The sequence below is a fragment of the Solanum stenotomum genome, chromosome 8 (assembly GCF_019186545.1).
Source record: "Solanum stenotomum isolate F172 chromosome 8, ASM1918654v1, whole genome shotgun sequence".
Taxonomy (NCBI): domain Eukaryota; kingdom Viridiplantae; phylum Streptophyta; class Magnoliopsida; order Solanales; family Solanaceae; genus Solanum; species Solanum stenotomum.
In genome coordinates, this window is record NC_064289.1 from 5,465,058 (window position 1) to 5,483,125 (window position 18,068).

An 18,068-nucleotide genomic window follows, 5' to 3' on the forward strand; every position below is an offset into this window, starting at 1 on the left:
TCCACATAGATGATCCAAGATCGATTCCCCCTCAATGTCTTCTGAGTCGAGCTTGTCGCATATGACTTGTCTAGTGCGGTTTACATCTCATGTGTGGTTTGAACACAATTACACAGCGAGGGATTACCCAATGCGCACAAAGTGCTCACCACAGAGTGCTCACCCTAGAGGCTGCAAGTTATTCTAGGGTTTCAAAAAAAGAACAACGTAAAACTTAAACTCTTAAATATATTAAACATATTTGCAACATAGTTATATGTAAAAACAATTTTTCTATCTTGATGAGGTAAGGTAAAATTATCTGCCTATACTTTATCAATAAGAAATTACATTGAATATGTTTTTGTTATTATATGTTTAGTAGGGAAAGTAACAAGAAAACCAGGTCTAAGAATTTTTTTTAATAATGTTTTACCTCTCCATGAAGGAAGGAACTGAAACAAAGGTGTTCATGTATATATAAATCTACTCTATGTACCTAGACACTTTCTACTGTTTCAAAGGTCAAACTTCCCTTTCTCATTTTTATTTTTATTTTTATTTTTGAATGAACTTACTTACACTCTTTGAGTTTTGAATAATTAATGCTAGGAAATTAGTGGCGGAGTCAGAAATTGTATATAAATAAAAAAAAATTGATGAATGGGTGCGCCAAAACTTTTAAAATCAAACTACATAATATTAATAATTGATTTTTATTATGAATAAATATATCAAAAAAATTTAAATCAAGCTGTGTTATCTAGCCTTAATGAGTTCATGTTTAATCTAATGAAGTGAACGAATAAAGCCAGAAGAAGAAAAAAAAGAAAGAGAGGAGAAAACTCACTAAAATAAAATTACTTTTACGCTTCATCAAAGCTTTCACGACCTTATATGGTGACTATAACAAGAAGACACAAAAATGAATTCCTTGTGGAGATTTTTAACATTTGAGTTGGGCAGAAAAGGAAAGTCGAAGATAAATCTATTGGGAATCTAATTAGTTGTAGGTTTCTAATTTTTAATAAGCACCACTAATTTTGAATTATTTCATAAATTACAAATTTATTAATTATTATACCACAAAATTGCTAATTTAGGAGCTCTTTTACAAATGTTTGAAAAAGGTAACGTTGGGCAAGGGTGTCCACAGTATATCATTTAACCACATAAAGTGTCATTTTACACATATCATAGTATAATTTTCCAATGAAAGGTGTTTGCTTGACCATCCTTTGATACACTGTAGCTCCGTCCCTATCAGAAGAATCAAATCTTGACTGAACCTATATTTGTTCAGTGGATACAACCCGCTCATGGTAAAACTTCATATGGGTTCGAAGTACTTTTATCTTCAACGAGTAGCCCAGCATTCAATGCGGGTCGAAGCCCACTTTTCTCATTAAATAATAGTTGCGGAACTAAAATTTGGAAACCTCAATTCCATTCCAAATGCTAACTTTAAGAAATCAAGAAACAAGAATCAACCATCCTAATGATCCTAGCAAATGCATATGGTTAGTACAACTTCTGAACAGGCTCCTAAATACAGATATCAATGTACCAGGGGTTCAATCTAGAGATTCCCACATCATATCTACGCGAAAAAGTTGTGCAAATTTCTTCGACAAGATCTTCCTCTCTCTTATATTGCTTGGTGGCAGCACCCAATCAGCTTCATTAAACTTAAAGAAGCCGCTGCCCAGCCAAAAGCACAAGTTTGTATCAACTTTCAACTCATGACCTTCAGATACACACCTTTGGCTCTAATTAGTCCGTCAGAATCACCTTCGACAGGGGTATAAACTCTAAAGGGAAACACTACTTCTTGAGTTTCTGCATTTGCAAGACGATGAGCAAGTTAAATCAAGATTCAGGTAGTTGTGAAAGTTTTTGAAAAAGTGTAAACATGTCTAGGTCTCTACACATGTAAGATACCGAAAGCATTATTAGCAAGTCTGCTAACGGCAACAAATATTTCGAGGATGAAGCTGAAAACAAAAGATTCAACCAAAACAAACAAATTAAACAAAATTGTGTTTCATGTTGATAATATGCCATTCCACTTATCCCTCACGATGCATCAGAAATTAATTAATGTTTCTGTACTTTCCTACAGAGCACCATTATACACACCCATGGAAATGATACGGTTTATCCTAATAGGCAGCAAATGTCTAGTGCAATTCAAATCCAGTGGCATCACCAGTAGGTGCTGGCAAAATGGACAAAATTTTCAAGATTCATCGAACCCACACAATTAAATCTTTGCAATAGGCATGCTTTGCAAAACTCATAAAGGTGGAGTTGCATTGAAAATCAGCACATATGCTAAAAACTTAAAAGAGAATTATCAATTAAAAACAAAAAATGCTTACCCTACTTATGGTGTCTACTATGATTGGAAAGCTCCTGTCCTTTAGCTTCAAGTTCTTTAAGAATGCTCTGAACAGCTTGAACTTTTGTAGACAGATGTTCACTATGGCTTTCCACGTCTTTCATGAGACTAAGGAGCTGTTCTCGGTATGCTGCAGTTAGTCGTTTCTTGATCCGAAGTTCTGCTGTTAATTCCTGAATTCTTTTATCTTTCTCATCCTACAAGAATTACACAAAAGGTATCAATTTATGACAGTCCCATAAACAAACCTCAGTTGGCTCCAAGTAAAAAATGGGAAATCATCAGCAATTGGTTATTGCAAAAGTTGGCTCCAAGTAGCCTGACTTAGGGGTGTGCACTATTCGGATTAAACCGAATAACCAAACCAAATCAAACCGAAATTTTATTTGGATTGGTTTTTTGGTTTTTCGGATTGGTTTTGGATTAATAAATTACTTTGTTTGGTTTTTTGGTTTGGTTTTGGATTTTAAAAGCTAAAAACCAAAAAACCGAAAAAAACCGAATTATATATATATATACTGCATGGAGTCGCGTGGTGTGCCACATAAGTCAAAAGGTGTACAAAATTACAAAAAAATTGAGTTCAAGGGGGTAATAGGACCTTAATTTAGTTAAGGTGTGTCTCTGAGATTTCGGTCATAGTCTAGGAGGTACTTGTTTCTTCTCCCTTTTATGTTTGAATTACATCTATAATAGGTATACTTATAAGTATTGTGTTTTAAGTTTTACTTATGATTTATATTAGAAAGTATATTTAAGGGATTAAATATTATTACTTTGGTTATATATGTTATTAATTATTGACATAACCGAATAACCAAACCGAAAAAAGCCAAACCGAATAGAGAAAAACCAAACCAAACCAAATTTATTTTGGATCGGATTGGGTTACACTTTTACAAAACCAAAAACCGAAAATCCAAACCAAATAGTGTAAAACCAAACCAAAAAACCAAATGCACACCCCTAGCCTGACTGCTTAAAGTTTAGAACAATCTTTACATAAGTTCCCTAAGTTCCTATTAGTCAATCTATGCTTTGTACTAATCCAAGTATCCAACTAATGTCTTGTCAAACTACGTCGGCGTAATAATGTACATAGTCATATACTATGCACAGAAACAACCACCAACTTCCTCTCGAAAACTAAACCCTGCAAACTAGCAGAATCGATACTACGAATGCACTTAATAATCTAAAAGCAGATTTTCCTTTTTCCCTAACTTTAATTTTACTTTTCCTATAATCATATGTTCTCATGCACTTAATGTTCTCTTTTCCTGCCAAAAAGGATGGGCAGGGTGAAAAGTTCATAAAAATTGCAGGACAATAATTAGAGATAAACAAAAAGTGATGGAAGCATAAGGCAGCCTGTACATTTAGATTCTACTGTCACAGATACTCACTTTTATCCACTATCACTAACAACCAAGATGCACCACAATCTCATGTACTAATTAAAAGTTTAAGAGTGAATCTTTCTCGTGTTATATTGCAGAGTCTAAATGAGACCACTTATTAATGCATTTAATATATCTCTTTCTGTGTTAAACTGGATTCCAAGTAAAATGACCACTGCTTAAGCAACGATGAGTAGTACCAGAGGTGGCACATCCTACATACAATTTTGACAACCCAAGCCAAATAACTCTCTGGGTAAAAATGGAAAGTTTAATACTGTAATACTACTGTGGATAACCATCGGCAGTCTATTGAGCATACCAAATCAAGCATTCTTGAATAGTTAGGTTTTACTGGGGATTACTTATTTGAAACAATTAGCAAGAGAGTTGGGACCTCTGGGTATATTGACTAAAGTACTACAAACAAATCAGGCAGTCATAAAAGAGGCTGTGCAGACAAGTAAACAATTTCTGCAATGCCTCATGCATGCAAACACACACATCCAAAGTGGATATCTAGTTGTGTAGCTGCCGAAAATTAGCAAATAAGGAGCCTAAAGAAGATAAATGAGAGGGGTTAAAGTTAGGGAAACTGAAATAAAAACTTTTATTACATGTTAATACAAAGGTAAGACTAAGAAAGCTTACGAAAGTTGGACGTCTCTTGGAAGGTGACATAACTAAAGGATGATTGTGGTCCCTAACAAATTTTCTGACCACCCACATACCAGGTTTCTCTCTTTTGACTAGGATCATTGCTGTACAACCATCATGTCGTCTATCTCGCTTTTGATTGGCTAAACTTACTGCCCTTTGATTATCTGGTATCCCTCTACAACCAAGTCCACGTGATATAATTGACCCATCACGCTCTGACTTGCAAGATGACAGAACACGGGTTATAAATCCTGTCATTCCAGCATACTCTTCGTAGTATGCTCTGGCAGCTTCTTCAGATTCAAATGTCATACCTTCATTTGGTTCTTGGGTTCTATCAGCTTCAGATGTACTAACTTGTCCGTCAGCAGACGATTCTACACTTCTAGTACCATTATCCTCTAAAACTTGCACATCCACTGAGATAAACAAACAAATAAGTGAACTTTCAGTTGGCAGACTTTCTCACAAAGATTGACAGTAAAACAAAAAGAAACAACAACAACAACATACCCAATGTAATCCGACAAAAAGAAACAATTTTTAAATTTTGAACTTTCACAAACAAGCCTACAACATCACAAAAGGTGTGAAATTGGTCTAAAAACAGCTTTCAAAGGTATTTGGAGCTGGTAGCATCAATCAAAACAGGATAATGCGTGACAGTATGAAGCAAATACTTGCTTCTTCACTTTACATTCAAACATAAAAATTGTACTCCCCCGTTTCAATTAGTTTGTCTTATTTCCCATTTTAGTCCGTTACAAAAAGTGAGTCTCTTTCCTTTTTTGGCGACTCTTCTAACTTTCCACACACATGACATGTTTAAGACCACGAGATTAAGGGGCATTTTGGCACATTTTACATATCTTTAGTTTATGACCCCAAGATTTAAAAGCCTTTATCTACTTTTTAGAACTTCGTATCAATTCAAAACCAGACAAACAAATTTAGACAGAATAGAAAAGGGGTGTCAGCAATATGCACACAAGCAAGCAAATTTGTACAACTAATTCAGATTATAAAATGGACCAAATTATATCAAAATCACGCATCATATACCTACTTTTTCCCTATCAAGAAAACTCCCTTACTCGCCTTAAGTTTAGCAGCAATTAGGAAGAACACAAATTCCAGAAAAGTTTTCATGGGAAAATAAATAATCCTCAAGCACTCAATACCCAACTAAAATTCTTAAATCAATGGTGGAAAAACTGAAAATAAATGGAGAAATTGCAGGAACAGAAAGCTTTAATCTTGCTAAAGAAATTGCAATGCTAAAAGAAACAATTTTATTCTGTTATTTAGCTAGTTTTATACATAATTGCATTCATGTAAACAAAAAGCAGTGATCTTTACCAAAACCCAAAAACAAATATGAAAGAAAGAGGACTTACTAGTCATCCCTTCAGCAAAAATGAGTGTTTTGGAGGTAACATTTTACTCTCTTTCTGAAGAAAGAAAAAATATTCTAGGTAAAACTTTGGCCCTAAACTAAAAGGTAAAATGGACAAAAAGGTTTAGCATGTTTCGGAGTATGCAAAAATTATTTTTCAAAATTTTAAAAAGTTCTTTCTTTTCTCAAAAGTACAATTAGAAAATATACTCGGAAGGAACTATAAAAAAAATCGGTCAAATATTAATTGTTGCTCAAAAGGACTTTTTAAATTGATTAGTCAAACACAAATTGATTCTCACCTAAAGGCATTTCATTTTTCTTGAAAGGACTTCTGAAAAAAAATGATTCTAAAAGTTTGGCTACAGACTAATCAATTTTAGAATTATGTTAGTGATTGATTTTTTTTTAACTAAACAATCATGAACATTACTAGTACTGCAGTTTGATTTTTTAATCATTAGTAACTTTTAACATGTGTATGGCCGAGTTTACCATACCTCCATCCCCTTATTTTAGACAATTGTAATATTTTGTTACGTTCTACCATTAATATACATATGGTATGTATTATAGTTATTTCTGAATTAGCAACTACAGCTAATGCATTGAAACCACTACTGGTTGAGTGGACTATATAATTGTTTAGACGGAAGCGCAACACACCAAATTTACTATCACTAAAAGATCCAAAATGTGTACAAGATGAGAAGACTAGAATTTTTGGTTTGACAGTTCCATTTTTTTGGATGTATTTTTTAGTTAAAATTTGACAAAATTACCAACTCCTCTAGTTCTCGATATGGCGAGATGAATGAGATTCCTTCTTATTATCTTGAGTTCAAGCTCTGCGTGAAGAAATTCTTTGTTCGGAATAATCGAGCCAGCAGATGCCACTTATAGGACTGACAAATGTAACTATGCCATAAGCACTCCAAGATAGTCTAAAGAAAGTTGGGCATAAAAGAATAGCCAACAATGACATACTCGATATAATTCCACTCCACAAATGGAGTTCGGGAGGGTAGAGTGTACGCAGACCCTTTGGAATATGTCTCAAAGTAACCCTTGAAGCATCCAAAGAAAGCTGAAATACAGTTTACTATTATCTAAAAGAACTGGAAAGACCTAATGAAATGGACTTGAGATTTTACAAAAATGGAAAAAGATGACTCCAACCTTCCAAAAGAATGTTACAATGGAAGCACCAGAAGTAGACATTCTGTGCCAATTTTTCCTACATTTCCACAATTCTACCCAAAAAGGAAAAGGAAAAGAAAAAAGTGAAAATAAGATATGATCTGATCTTAAATTTTTCATACTCTTCCCAAAGAAAATGAAAAGGATAACAGGGAGAGAAAAAGGCAAGCCAAGACAATAATCATTATGATCTTTACTGAACTTAGGTTCTACACTAATATCAACAAAGGCAAATTAAGCTAAAACTATCTATGATGATGTTGATCTCTGGACTCCAACTCCCTTACATTGTGTACAATATCTTGGATCTTCTTGGACAAAGATTGATTGTGCTCCTCAATGTGCTCGAATATCATTTCCAAATGCCTCTTATATGTTGCAGATCGCTTTTTCTCAGCTGCCAGTTGTTGAGATAGCTCCCGGATTTTGTCATGCTCATTCTGCAGGAAGAAGTTGAGAAACCAAAACAAGAGTTAGCTGAAATCGGGTAAAGTTAGTTCTTTGAAGATGAATGTTAGGCATAAGATCTCAGTTTTACATGCATCGACAGAGGAAATCAGTAATTTTAAAACTACTGCTACAAGTGGCAATTGATAAATCGACTAATTTCCCCCACTCCAGTTTATATGATCTAGTTTCTAGTTTAAATGTCTTCACGATGACAATAATATGTACTTTATGACAGATTTACCATCTCCAAGTATTTGTAGTTTTTTTTTTTTTTTTTTTTTGATAACCGAGAAATCCGTCTGTGACCCGCCCTTTGGACCAATCACAACCTTCTAAACTCGGTGGATAATGGGCCCGCCCCTCTACCCTTCTCCACTTAAATACCAGGCTTCGCTTTGCATGGTGTGGGGCTTGAACCTGCGACCTAAGCCACAAATCCTCCACCTTTTGCCACTTGAGCTAGGCCTTGGGGGCCCAAGTATTTGTAGTATTAGAGATAATGTTTTCAAATTTGAATTCGATACTTCCACTTGATCAGTATTTTAAGTGCATATTACAACCAAAAACACAACGATCATGACTTCTATAAACACTTCTTCTCGCACACCAAAAAAGCCAAAAAGGATTACATTTCTAGGTTCATGTAACATCAATATGAAGGATGACGGAAATTGAAGGATAAGGTGACTCACAAATATATAACCTGTCCACAGACACAAATGAAAACAGATTATGTCATCTTTTATCCACATAACAGAGTGTTAACAGAATAAATTTGCACAAGTAACAAGGCGTCACTTTTACAGAACTACTCCCAAAATGGAAAGATGGACTACCATTTATTAGTATTTGCAATCAAGGAATAATGAGTCCAAACAAAAATAGAAGGATATATCTTGCTGAATTTCTCCCTTTTCCTTTGTAATGATTTTTCTCTTGTCAAATTTCTCTTAAAATTCAATTAGCAATCCACCATAAATGGTAGCTCTGAGAGAACTGCAGGATAATGGTGCTATAAAAGAAAGCAAAATGAGCAAATATTTGCAGTGTGGCAAACGCTATGATGCCTTTTCCCCCAGCAAAATAGAGGTTGCACTTATAGAGGTAAGATATGAATTCCGTTGTTCCTTTTTTGTTTACCACAACATTTTGTTCTCATAACCATAAGTTCCTCGTACCAAAATGGAACTATCCTTTATAACATTTTCCCACAGCATACTAACAGTATAAAGTTTGAAAAGGAGAAGGATAATGTTTAGCTGGTGTTGCCTTTGTGAGGAAAACAGTGAGAAGGTGTGGACTGTAAAAGCACATATTATGTTGACATCCACTTGATATATCCATGAAATCATAAAACACTAGCACTAAAAATGAAAGAAAATAAAAAGAAAACATCTTATAAAATAATCTTCAGTCACTACTCACTAGTATTATATAAAATATTTGAACTAATAAAAAATAGTAATATATAAAATAATTGGGGGTGCGAAATATAATGATTAGTACATATTGCAAAAATAGTTCTCCTCTAACTTCATTGACCACTAGGCCACACCCTAGGTGTTTTATGACTTTGCATTCAACTAAAATTGTGTTTACTAATAAAGGACCCTTTGTAGTTTCTCAGGGTAACTGTAGTTTGAATGCTAAAGTGATTTTAGTGAGAGCCAGCCATCTTCCCTCTGTTTCATATCATCATTTGGCTTTTAAATTTAAGTTATAGAATTAAAATTTCTTAAGCGGCAAATCATTGAAAATCATTTGCCAACATGCCTTGCTATTTGTCTTTTAACACCAGATAAGTAACTCGACAATAGCATTATTAACCACATTTTTCATAATATTTGTATTCGGCATTTGGTAGTCCTAAACATGATCTCCTTTTTGCCTTCTATACCCTTGAGAATTAATTCATTTCATCAAATAAATAATTCTATAATTGGCAAATTTGTAAAAATTATGATTTTCTCTAATAATTAGGATTTGAGATCAACTAAGATTTCAGTTTAGAAGAAACTTTTGTTCCCATATGTGTCTCTATTTTGCAATAAGGCACTTGAGGACCTTCGTGGCGCAAGATTTCTTTCTTTATTGAGCTAGCTAAATGAGTTTAATATTCATCATTTTCATAAACTTCCACTTCTCTCTTTAAATTTTATTTGATAACTAAAACACATTGATTAAAAACATTTATGTGAGTTTTAAAAATCATTTACTCATTAAATGAGGTACACATGCAAAGCCAATACCCAGAAACTAGTACATATAACATACATGTTGTTGCCTCCTTAAAAATTCAGGTTCCATCAAACGGTACAAACAAAAGATGTTTAATCAAAGGCAACAAACAATAGGATGATATAGTCTAGAAAATTAAATGACTTCTATGCACAAAAAGAAAGTAGGATACTTTATGTTGCAAGACCTTAATAAAGATAAGGCAGAAAACTAACCGGATATTGATCATAGATCAAGTCCCTACGACCTTTGCCTGGGCACAATGGATGAGAGTGCTCCTTGACAAATTTTGTGACAACCCATTTTCCAGAGCTTATTTTTCTAACTAATATCATTGCTCTGCAACCAACCCTAGTCTCTGCTCGCTGTCGTACAATCTTTTCCCGCTTATCAGGCATTCTAAAACCCTCCTTGTTGCAAACAAGCGCTCGACCAATGGCGGAGCCATCGCGCCTAGATCGCGAAAGCTTGCTAACCCGGATGATAAAACCCACCCTTGTTGCATATGCATTATAAAATGCATGTGCTGCAGCTTCAGATTCAAACTCCAGGCCAACGAAAGGTTCATCTGAAGTTGAATTATTTAGAGATTGTGCTTCTTCTAATAAAAGGTCTTCCCTTTCAGGAAGGTCTTCATCCACCTTGACATCATGCACCTGATGAAGTGCCTCCTCACTGGAACTTCCTCCAATCAAATTTTCATCTACTGTTCTGAGTTCCACAACTGTGCCCTCTTCCTCATCACCACTGACGTGATCATCAACCACAAAGTCCACTGTTGCATCAATTATGTCAGTAATTTGCTAATACCATAAATAACAACAGATAAAACGGTTATAGAAAAACCAAACGGCCAAGGATGTCCAAATTAGAAAACAGATACCTCACAATTCGAACAGCAGAAACAGATGATGTGGCGGTATCAGACTACAGTTCCCATGCCGACTAACAAGTTACGTAACAAGCTTAAGCTAAAAGAAGGAGAATAAAAGCACCAAGAGGTTGCCATATTTTACAATAGAAGAGCTTACTGTAGATTAATCTATACATAGATGTAAAGAGCTAATAGACTCTATGGGATTTGTAGCATTATTTCCATCATTTAACTTACACCAGTAATAAAAAATGAATACAATGATATTTTAGTTGATGAAGTGATCTGCTTTTGCCCTCAAAACACTGGTGCAATTTCCCAGATAACTTTTATATCCTTTTCCAGCTTTTTAAAGTATGGACTTGTGAATTATCCATTCAATGCCAAAAATGTTCAAAAACATGTCCTAAAATTTTGCCGTTATTGTGCAATTTATAAATAAATGTTAAACACTTCTGTTTCCATGATGCACAAGAAGCATCAGGTGCACAAATAAATCCCCCTTTTCTTAGGATTCTCATGGGATATTGGTACTTCCCTTGAAACAATCCAACCAAAGCAATGACACTATGCTGCACTTTTCAAAATTCTTCTCCAAGGACAACCATATTCTCCATTTATGAATAAATTTCATACCTTGATTTAACCTATAAGCCCTTTCTATCATGAGCCATCTCAAAAAGTCTTTCCCGCTGGTCAGCCAGTTGCTACCTTCTAATCTGGTGATAAGCTTAATCAAGTCCTCTAAACTCTCGGGCCTTGGCAATTCATTCTAAATGAGATGCTCCAAACTCTTTCAAGCTCTACAATGAACTATAGTTACATCAGGATGAATCGCCAATCGAAAGATCTCCCAACCAAATATCCTTCCAGAACCTAATTTCTGGCCATCCAAAACCTACAGAAAAGTATGTATTTGAAACTTAGGCAATAAACTTGTAATATATCTCCGCAGTCCATAACCATGTGGAGAACGAACTCGGTTAGTGCACCAGCAATCACTTTTTCCATATTTTGCTGTGATAATTCTTCTCCATAAAGAGTCCTCCTCTTGACTTATATCTCCATAGTCAGCCTTATACGTTAGTTTATCCTATATGGTTTTACTTCTTTTGGATTAAGTTATCCTTGATGAAGATCATTCACTCTTGCAGCAGCAAATCCCCAACTAAACAAATACTCCCTTCTTTATACAACAAAAACAATAATTATGCCTCAATCCTAAACTAGTTCGGAATTGCCATACAAATCCTCAATATTCATCCCACTCCATCTAGGTCCATTTCACTCCAATACTTGCTAATATGTCCAAAGGCTTCTTAAAAACTAGGAGTTCTCTAAGCATCACAGTTAAAAAGCTAATGGGGCTAAAAAAATCATATCTTTTCAATAACTTAAATAATTGGTAACCAAAAGCATAACTGATTCAAAATTCAAAAGACAATTCCAAATTAATACTGTCCCAAACACATAAGAAGCTGTATTTTTCAGCCTAAAACATAAACTCCAGCACTCAGTATACAGAGAATTAAAAAAAATACCCAAATACAGGGGAAACCAATAATCCCCATAGGAAAAAGAACAATCCCCTCAGAAAATCCTGTTCATTACGCAAAAGGGTTTTATTCCCTTTTTAGAGTTCAGCTTCAATACCCACCACAAAAATATTTGAAAATTTTCTCCCGGACTCAATTCCAACAGAAAAAAAGAACAAAAAGAGCAATTTTTTTAATACAAATTCAAACTTTCTGTAGATTCCACCAAACAAAGAATCGGAAACGAGAAACTTACTCAAAATCGTACAAATAACGAAATGAATCCACGTTGTGAAGGTTTCGCAGGAACGGACAGAAGGTGTGGGGGGGGGGGGGGNGGTGGGGAGAGAAGAGAAGAGAAAGAGGGGTTGAGGGTTCAGGCAGTGGCTAAACTATGGCTATTGTGAATATGAGATGTTGAGAATTGATTGGGTTCAACAAGCCATAAGAAGTCAGCTATTTTGGAATCATCCAATGAATGATCGACACGTGTTATACATTTGTGGAGTAGACTGTGCGTTATTATTTCTTCTGGACCCGAGAACGGCTCGGGCTTAAAATGTGGACCGGGTCTTAGCTCTAAGTAGATGTTTGAATAATATTTGTACCCAAAGCAAAAGAAAAATTGTTTGGACAATATTTTTTATTTAGTTTTTTTTTTCCCTCAAAAATTTTACTTGAAAGTGAGATTTTTAAAAAGAGTAAATTTGTGCTTCTATGTGAATTTTATTGTGGAAAAAAAATATACTTTTTGACTATTTGTGAGTGAAGAAGTAATACTTTAAATGATGTTTTCCGTTATTTTTAAATCACTATAATTTTTTTAAATCACGTCTAAATAAAGTATTGGAACATTTTAAATACGCGCAACGTCAACAATTTCATAAAATGTTTAATGGCTAAAGGTTTATTGTTTAAGTAGGAGTGACTTCAAGCAAGAACTTTGTTGTGAATATAGAAATTGGTCTCATTATATGAACATTCAAAAATTATTAGACAAATAAGAGTAAATAAGCTAGTTCGAGAGAGTGTGATTGAAACAAATGCTCTCGTTGATAATAGAGTTAATAAAATTAATGAATACTTTATAGAGAAGGAGATGAATAATGTGCGCTAATTACGAGAGATATAGAAAAGTCTATGAAAATTGGTAACATTTGCTATTTGTTGTGGTGTTGTATCTATTATTGAAATTAACATTGAATTTCATAAAAATATGGTTACTTTGGTCGATCCAAAGGACATCCAAGGGTCAACAAAACTTTTTTTATAAGTGATCTAAATAGACATGTAGATAGATATAATGATTATTTCACCTAATAAAGTAGAAAATATAATTATGATATCACGAATAAAAAAGAAAATATAATTATGATATCACATAATAAATTAATTAATTTTATTCTGTCACCTTCATTGAGATTAAAAGATGAAAGCATACTAGATAACATTTAAAATTTGAAATAATCATAAAAGTCAGATTTCATCATTTTTTTACAAGAAAAATAAGGCCATTGGTCTAATCGTTTAATATAGACCGGTGATTCAAGTTGTGAATAAAAAAAGTGTAGCAAAAGAATATATATATAAAAAAGTTGTATCCAATTAAGATTTAGTTAGGGAGCAAAATAAGGTGATGGGTCCGTTTGCAAAAATAAAGTGTTAAAAGAAGTTATTTTAAAATATTATTTCATTTTTACCTCATTTTACTCTGTTTATACTTTCTTTCATTTTTATCGCACCATCTAATATATATTTAGCGGGATAAATCTTGACCTGCTATTTTCTCTATCTTGTTTACATCTTTAAAAAAGAATTGTCATGTCCACACTTGTTCTACCCTATTTTAAAAGTTCATTTCAAATATATATTTAAGAATAAAATATAGTGGCAAATCCCAAGCATAAACTAGCAGAATAAAAACTTGTGGTAGACGTAATTTTGTATAAGAAATCATATATTATAATTATTTCAAATATGTAACTAATAGTAAGATATCAAATCAAGCTTGAAATATGTAAGCTTATACTTCAAGTTCCTTATAATCTTTTAATAATTTATCATGTTCTGCCTCACACTGTTTCATCCCGCTCAATTATCATCTCTAAATTTCTTATATATTTATTATGAATCTTTATTTAAATGCTATACAAAGTACTCTTACTAAAACAATATCAATTTCAGCTTATAGTAATAATATGGTGTGATTGTGAACACTGACTACTCATATAATCCACCATTAATATTGAAATTATTATTTTACTTTGAAATGGACTTTTAATCCAATATTTCAACTTCACTTAAAGTTCATTACTTACAAAAATTTCATGGCTAAATAATTAATTTTATTGATTGCTTCATGTTTACTCTTTTATTTTCTCCTTGATTTGCATGCCCCATCACATGCATCCATTAATCAACTACTTCTGGCCCCTCGAGTTACGTCGTATTCATTCATAGTACCAAAACACAAACAAAAAAAACAAACCCCCCCCCCCCCCCCCCCTCCCCGTGGCGTATAGAATAGAGGTGTATCCAGAATTTTGAAATGATGGGTCTACTGTTATGAAAATGTGGATCTAATCGGTTTGACATTTAGGTTCTCATGATTGAAAACAGTTAAAATTTTAAAGTTATAAGTTGAAATGCTTAATTAATTAGGGGAAAATTACGCGGAAAAGCAAACATATACTAGTTAATTAGCTAATATAACTATAGTTTGAATTAATTACGGCTCGCAGCTTAATTTTAGCTTTAATTATGTCACTTGTCCTCTTTTATACATATACAAATTACACACACACACATATATATAAAATTACATGACATATATATATACAATTGTATGACATACATACAAATACAATTAGCCTCTCTCCACTCTCTCACCTTTCTCGCACGCGTCTCTCTCCCAATCTCGCTCGCCTCTCTCCTCCCTCTCTCAATCTCTATTGCCAGATATACAAATACATATGTATATCAGTTATATATATACAATTATGTGACAAATATGCATATACAGTTCGCCTCTCTCCACTCTTTGGCCTCTCTCGCTCGCCTCTCTCCTCCCTCTCCCAATCTCGCTCGCATCTCTCCTCCCTCTCCCAATCTCGCTCGCCAAATATACAAATACATATGTACATTTGTTACATATATACAATTATTTGACAAATATACATATACAATTCGCCTCTTTCCACTCTCTTCCCTCTCTTGCTCGCCTCTCTCCTCCCTATAACATGTAGTTACAAATCGTAATTGACAAACTATAGTTATGGAGTGTAATTAAGCTATTTTTGAGTGGCTATATGCGAAAGTTCCCCATTAATTAAAATGTCAAAAGTGCTATCAATAACTACTTAGAGATGTGCTATCCAATTTTAGAAAGAAAAATAAAACAAAATAGATATAAAATTCAAATTTCTAACCTCATTGAGAGGTGCATCCAATTATCGTTGCATTATATGATACATCGAATGTGCATATTTATATTTAACAAAAAATTAAACAATATAATACTACTGTACATGATTTCGGGAGGGAAGCATGGGTTCACGTGAACCCGGTGACCCCCTCTTGCGTACGCCTCTGATATAAAACATACTTTTTCTGTCGTGGAAATATTTTAAGTATGAGAATCAAAATACTTAATTTTCGATATGAGTTTGATGATATGGTTAGCATTTCCCATTAAGTTGAAGGCTTTGAGCAGAACAAATATCATTTTAGTGATATCCATTTCGGAAAATACATTTATTTATTTCCCTTTTATAACTAGTCTTGATTAAGTAGCTAGGTGCAATTATTGAATTTATAATACAGTATTTTACCAATGCCACACTACACCAGTGGCGTGAAAAATAAGTTGACTCTAAAAGGTCCTACTAATTGAATTAAGAAAGCAAATTGAATTTGAAGATTAGATCTAAGAAGAATGTTGAATATGTTTTTATTGACAAGTCAATTTTTTCCTGGATGCAAATGCATAAAGTGAATTTTCTTTTAAGTTAATAACTCGTAATTCGGGTTAAATCAAGTATCGTATGATGATGACAATTTCAAAATAAAAAAAGACATGCAGGAAATTTTGATATTCAAACCCCTTATTTGGGATTAGATCACTTATTCAATCAACCCGATTAGGCGCCAATATAAAAGAATGTTGAATATACAAGAATAGTTCAATATCATTGGTCTTCAGTTAAATATGGGGGATTCCAAAGTATGACATAACATATGAATATGTATAGAGTAATTCATATTTTTGCTTTAATTTTGAGAAGTTACTACTCTCTTTAAATTTCCATATATTCATGAAAATTTTCAATGTTAATTTCAGTAAGTAATTAACAGTTCAAAATATCTAAAGGACATACGAATAAATTATATTGATTTTTTTATTTATTTAATTCTTGAAATTCGAACTATATCATATAAATTAAGACTTAAGAAGTATTGTTTTTTCCACATATGAATTATTATTTTATTTTTTTAAAAAGGTACGGAAATGATTATGCTTAATTGTTATTAGAACAAATTGGTAGTGTTGGACTTAAATTAATTAAAAATGTCTGCAAAATAATAATGGAGCAGGTAGAGTTAATTAATTGCTTTATAATTAGAATAAAAGTTGGTTGGATTTGTGTAATTATCAAACAAAGAAAGAAATAGACAAGATTTGGTGAGACACCCTCCCATCTAATGATTTGACTTTGCTTTGCAAACAAATTGCTAGTTTTAATTTCCCTTTCCAACCAATGGGCCAATGTGTTACTTTGGTTTTTTAATAAAATATTCTTATTACTATTTAAGTAATAATATTAGTATTTTTTAAACCGTCCAATCTTTCTTATAATTGTTATATATATTTAACAATAGTATTAGTATTTTTTAAACCGTCCAATCTTTTTCAAATTCGTACACTATGTAGGATCATAAGAGGAAAAAACCCCTACTACTAAATATTGTTTTTATTTTCGAGATTCAAATTTGAAATATATTAATTAATTGTAGTGAGACTTAATTTCATTCGTTCCATCATAACTTTAGTTAATTAACATTTCTTACTTGAGTCCACCTAATGCTAATATTTTTTATACAAATATTAAAGCAATGTCGTGTCACGTTACAATTATTTTAATAACATGTGATATTAAATATATATAATTCCAGTTGCACTTGTGTACTCTATATATGTGATATTTTAAGCCAGAAAATTTTATGTACTTTATATATGTGTATAACATTTTTATTTAAATTTTGAACTTGCTAAATAAATAGAGCTGAAATTAAAATTTCATAAATTTTAAATTCGTCTATATTGTCAATGGTGCATTTTCTTGCTAATTTCTGGAATTGTATAGTTGCAGTGTCAATGTTTTTGAAAGAGAAGTGTAGTTAACAATTTATTATTTAATCCTATAATAATAATTAAAATAAATTAACAGACAAGGGGCTGCTCTGTTGGTTTCATAAGAAGACTCCATTCACCCACAAATTACAATCATATGATGAGATTCACGTGGATTAGACGTTGAGTATAAATGGGTCATCTAATTTGCGGATAAAATTATTTCACAATATAATTATAAAAGATAAGATAAAATAATATCAAACTGAATAGGATAAAGTAGAATATTGAATAAGATAAAGTGAAATATCTAAAATAAGATTAAGATTAAATTTATATTCTGATTAGTCAAAGCTACTTCAACTAGATAAAATATAATTCTAGTTCGAAACTTAATACATAGGATATGCCACATTATATCACATACCAAAGGATAATAATATTGTTAAATGAATAAAATAGCAAAAGCCTTTAATTACTATTTTATAAGAAATACGATAGATAATTTGAGATGAATAGAGATATTAACCAATAAAATCCAAAACTTAACAATTTATCATTTATTAATATTAAAAAAAATATTGC

The 18,068-nt window shown here is 32.7% G+C and overlaps 2 protein-coding genes across 2 annotated transcripts; both read right to left on the reverse strand.

Annotated features, from left to right (window-relative positions):
- Window positions 1-1,133: 1,133 nt before the first annotated feature.
- Window positions 1,134-5,926, reverse strand: LOC125874107 (protein FAR-RED IMPAIRED RESPONSE 1-like). The gene is made up of 4 exons (XM_049554924.1): window positions 5,838-5,926; window positions 4,432-4,859; window positions 2,361-2,577; window positions 1,134-1,818 (listed from the first exon to the last, which is right to left on the reverse strand). The coding sequence occupies exons 1-3, from the start codon at window positions 5,842-5,844 to the stop codon at window positions 2,362-2,364; spliced, it is 651 nt and encodes a 216-aa protein (XP_049410881.1). The 5' UTR covers window positions 5,845-5,926; the 3' UTR covers window positions 1,134-1,818; window position 2,361.
- A 1,280-nt stretch (window positions 5,927-7,206) lies between these two features.
- Window positions 7,207-12,551, reverse strand: LOC125874105 (protein FAR1-RELATED SEQUENCE 5). The gene is made up of 3 exons (XM_049554921.1): window positions 12,390-12,551; window positions 9,940-10,499; window positions 7,207-7,476 (listed from the first exon to the last, which is right to left on the reverse strand). Coding segments are annotated over exons 1-3 (756 nt in total). The 5' UTR covers window positions 12,391-12,551; the 3' UTR covers window positions 7,207-7,281.
- Between the last annotated feature and the right edge of the window lie 5,517 nt (window positions 12,552-18,068).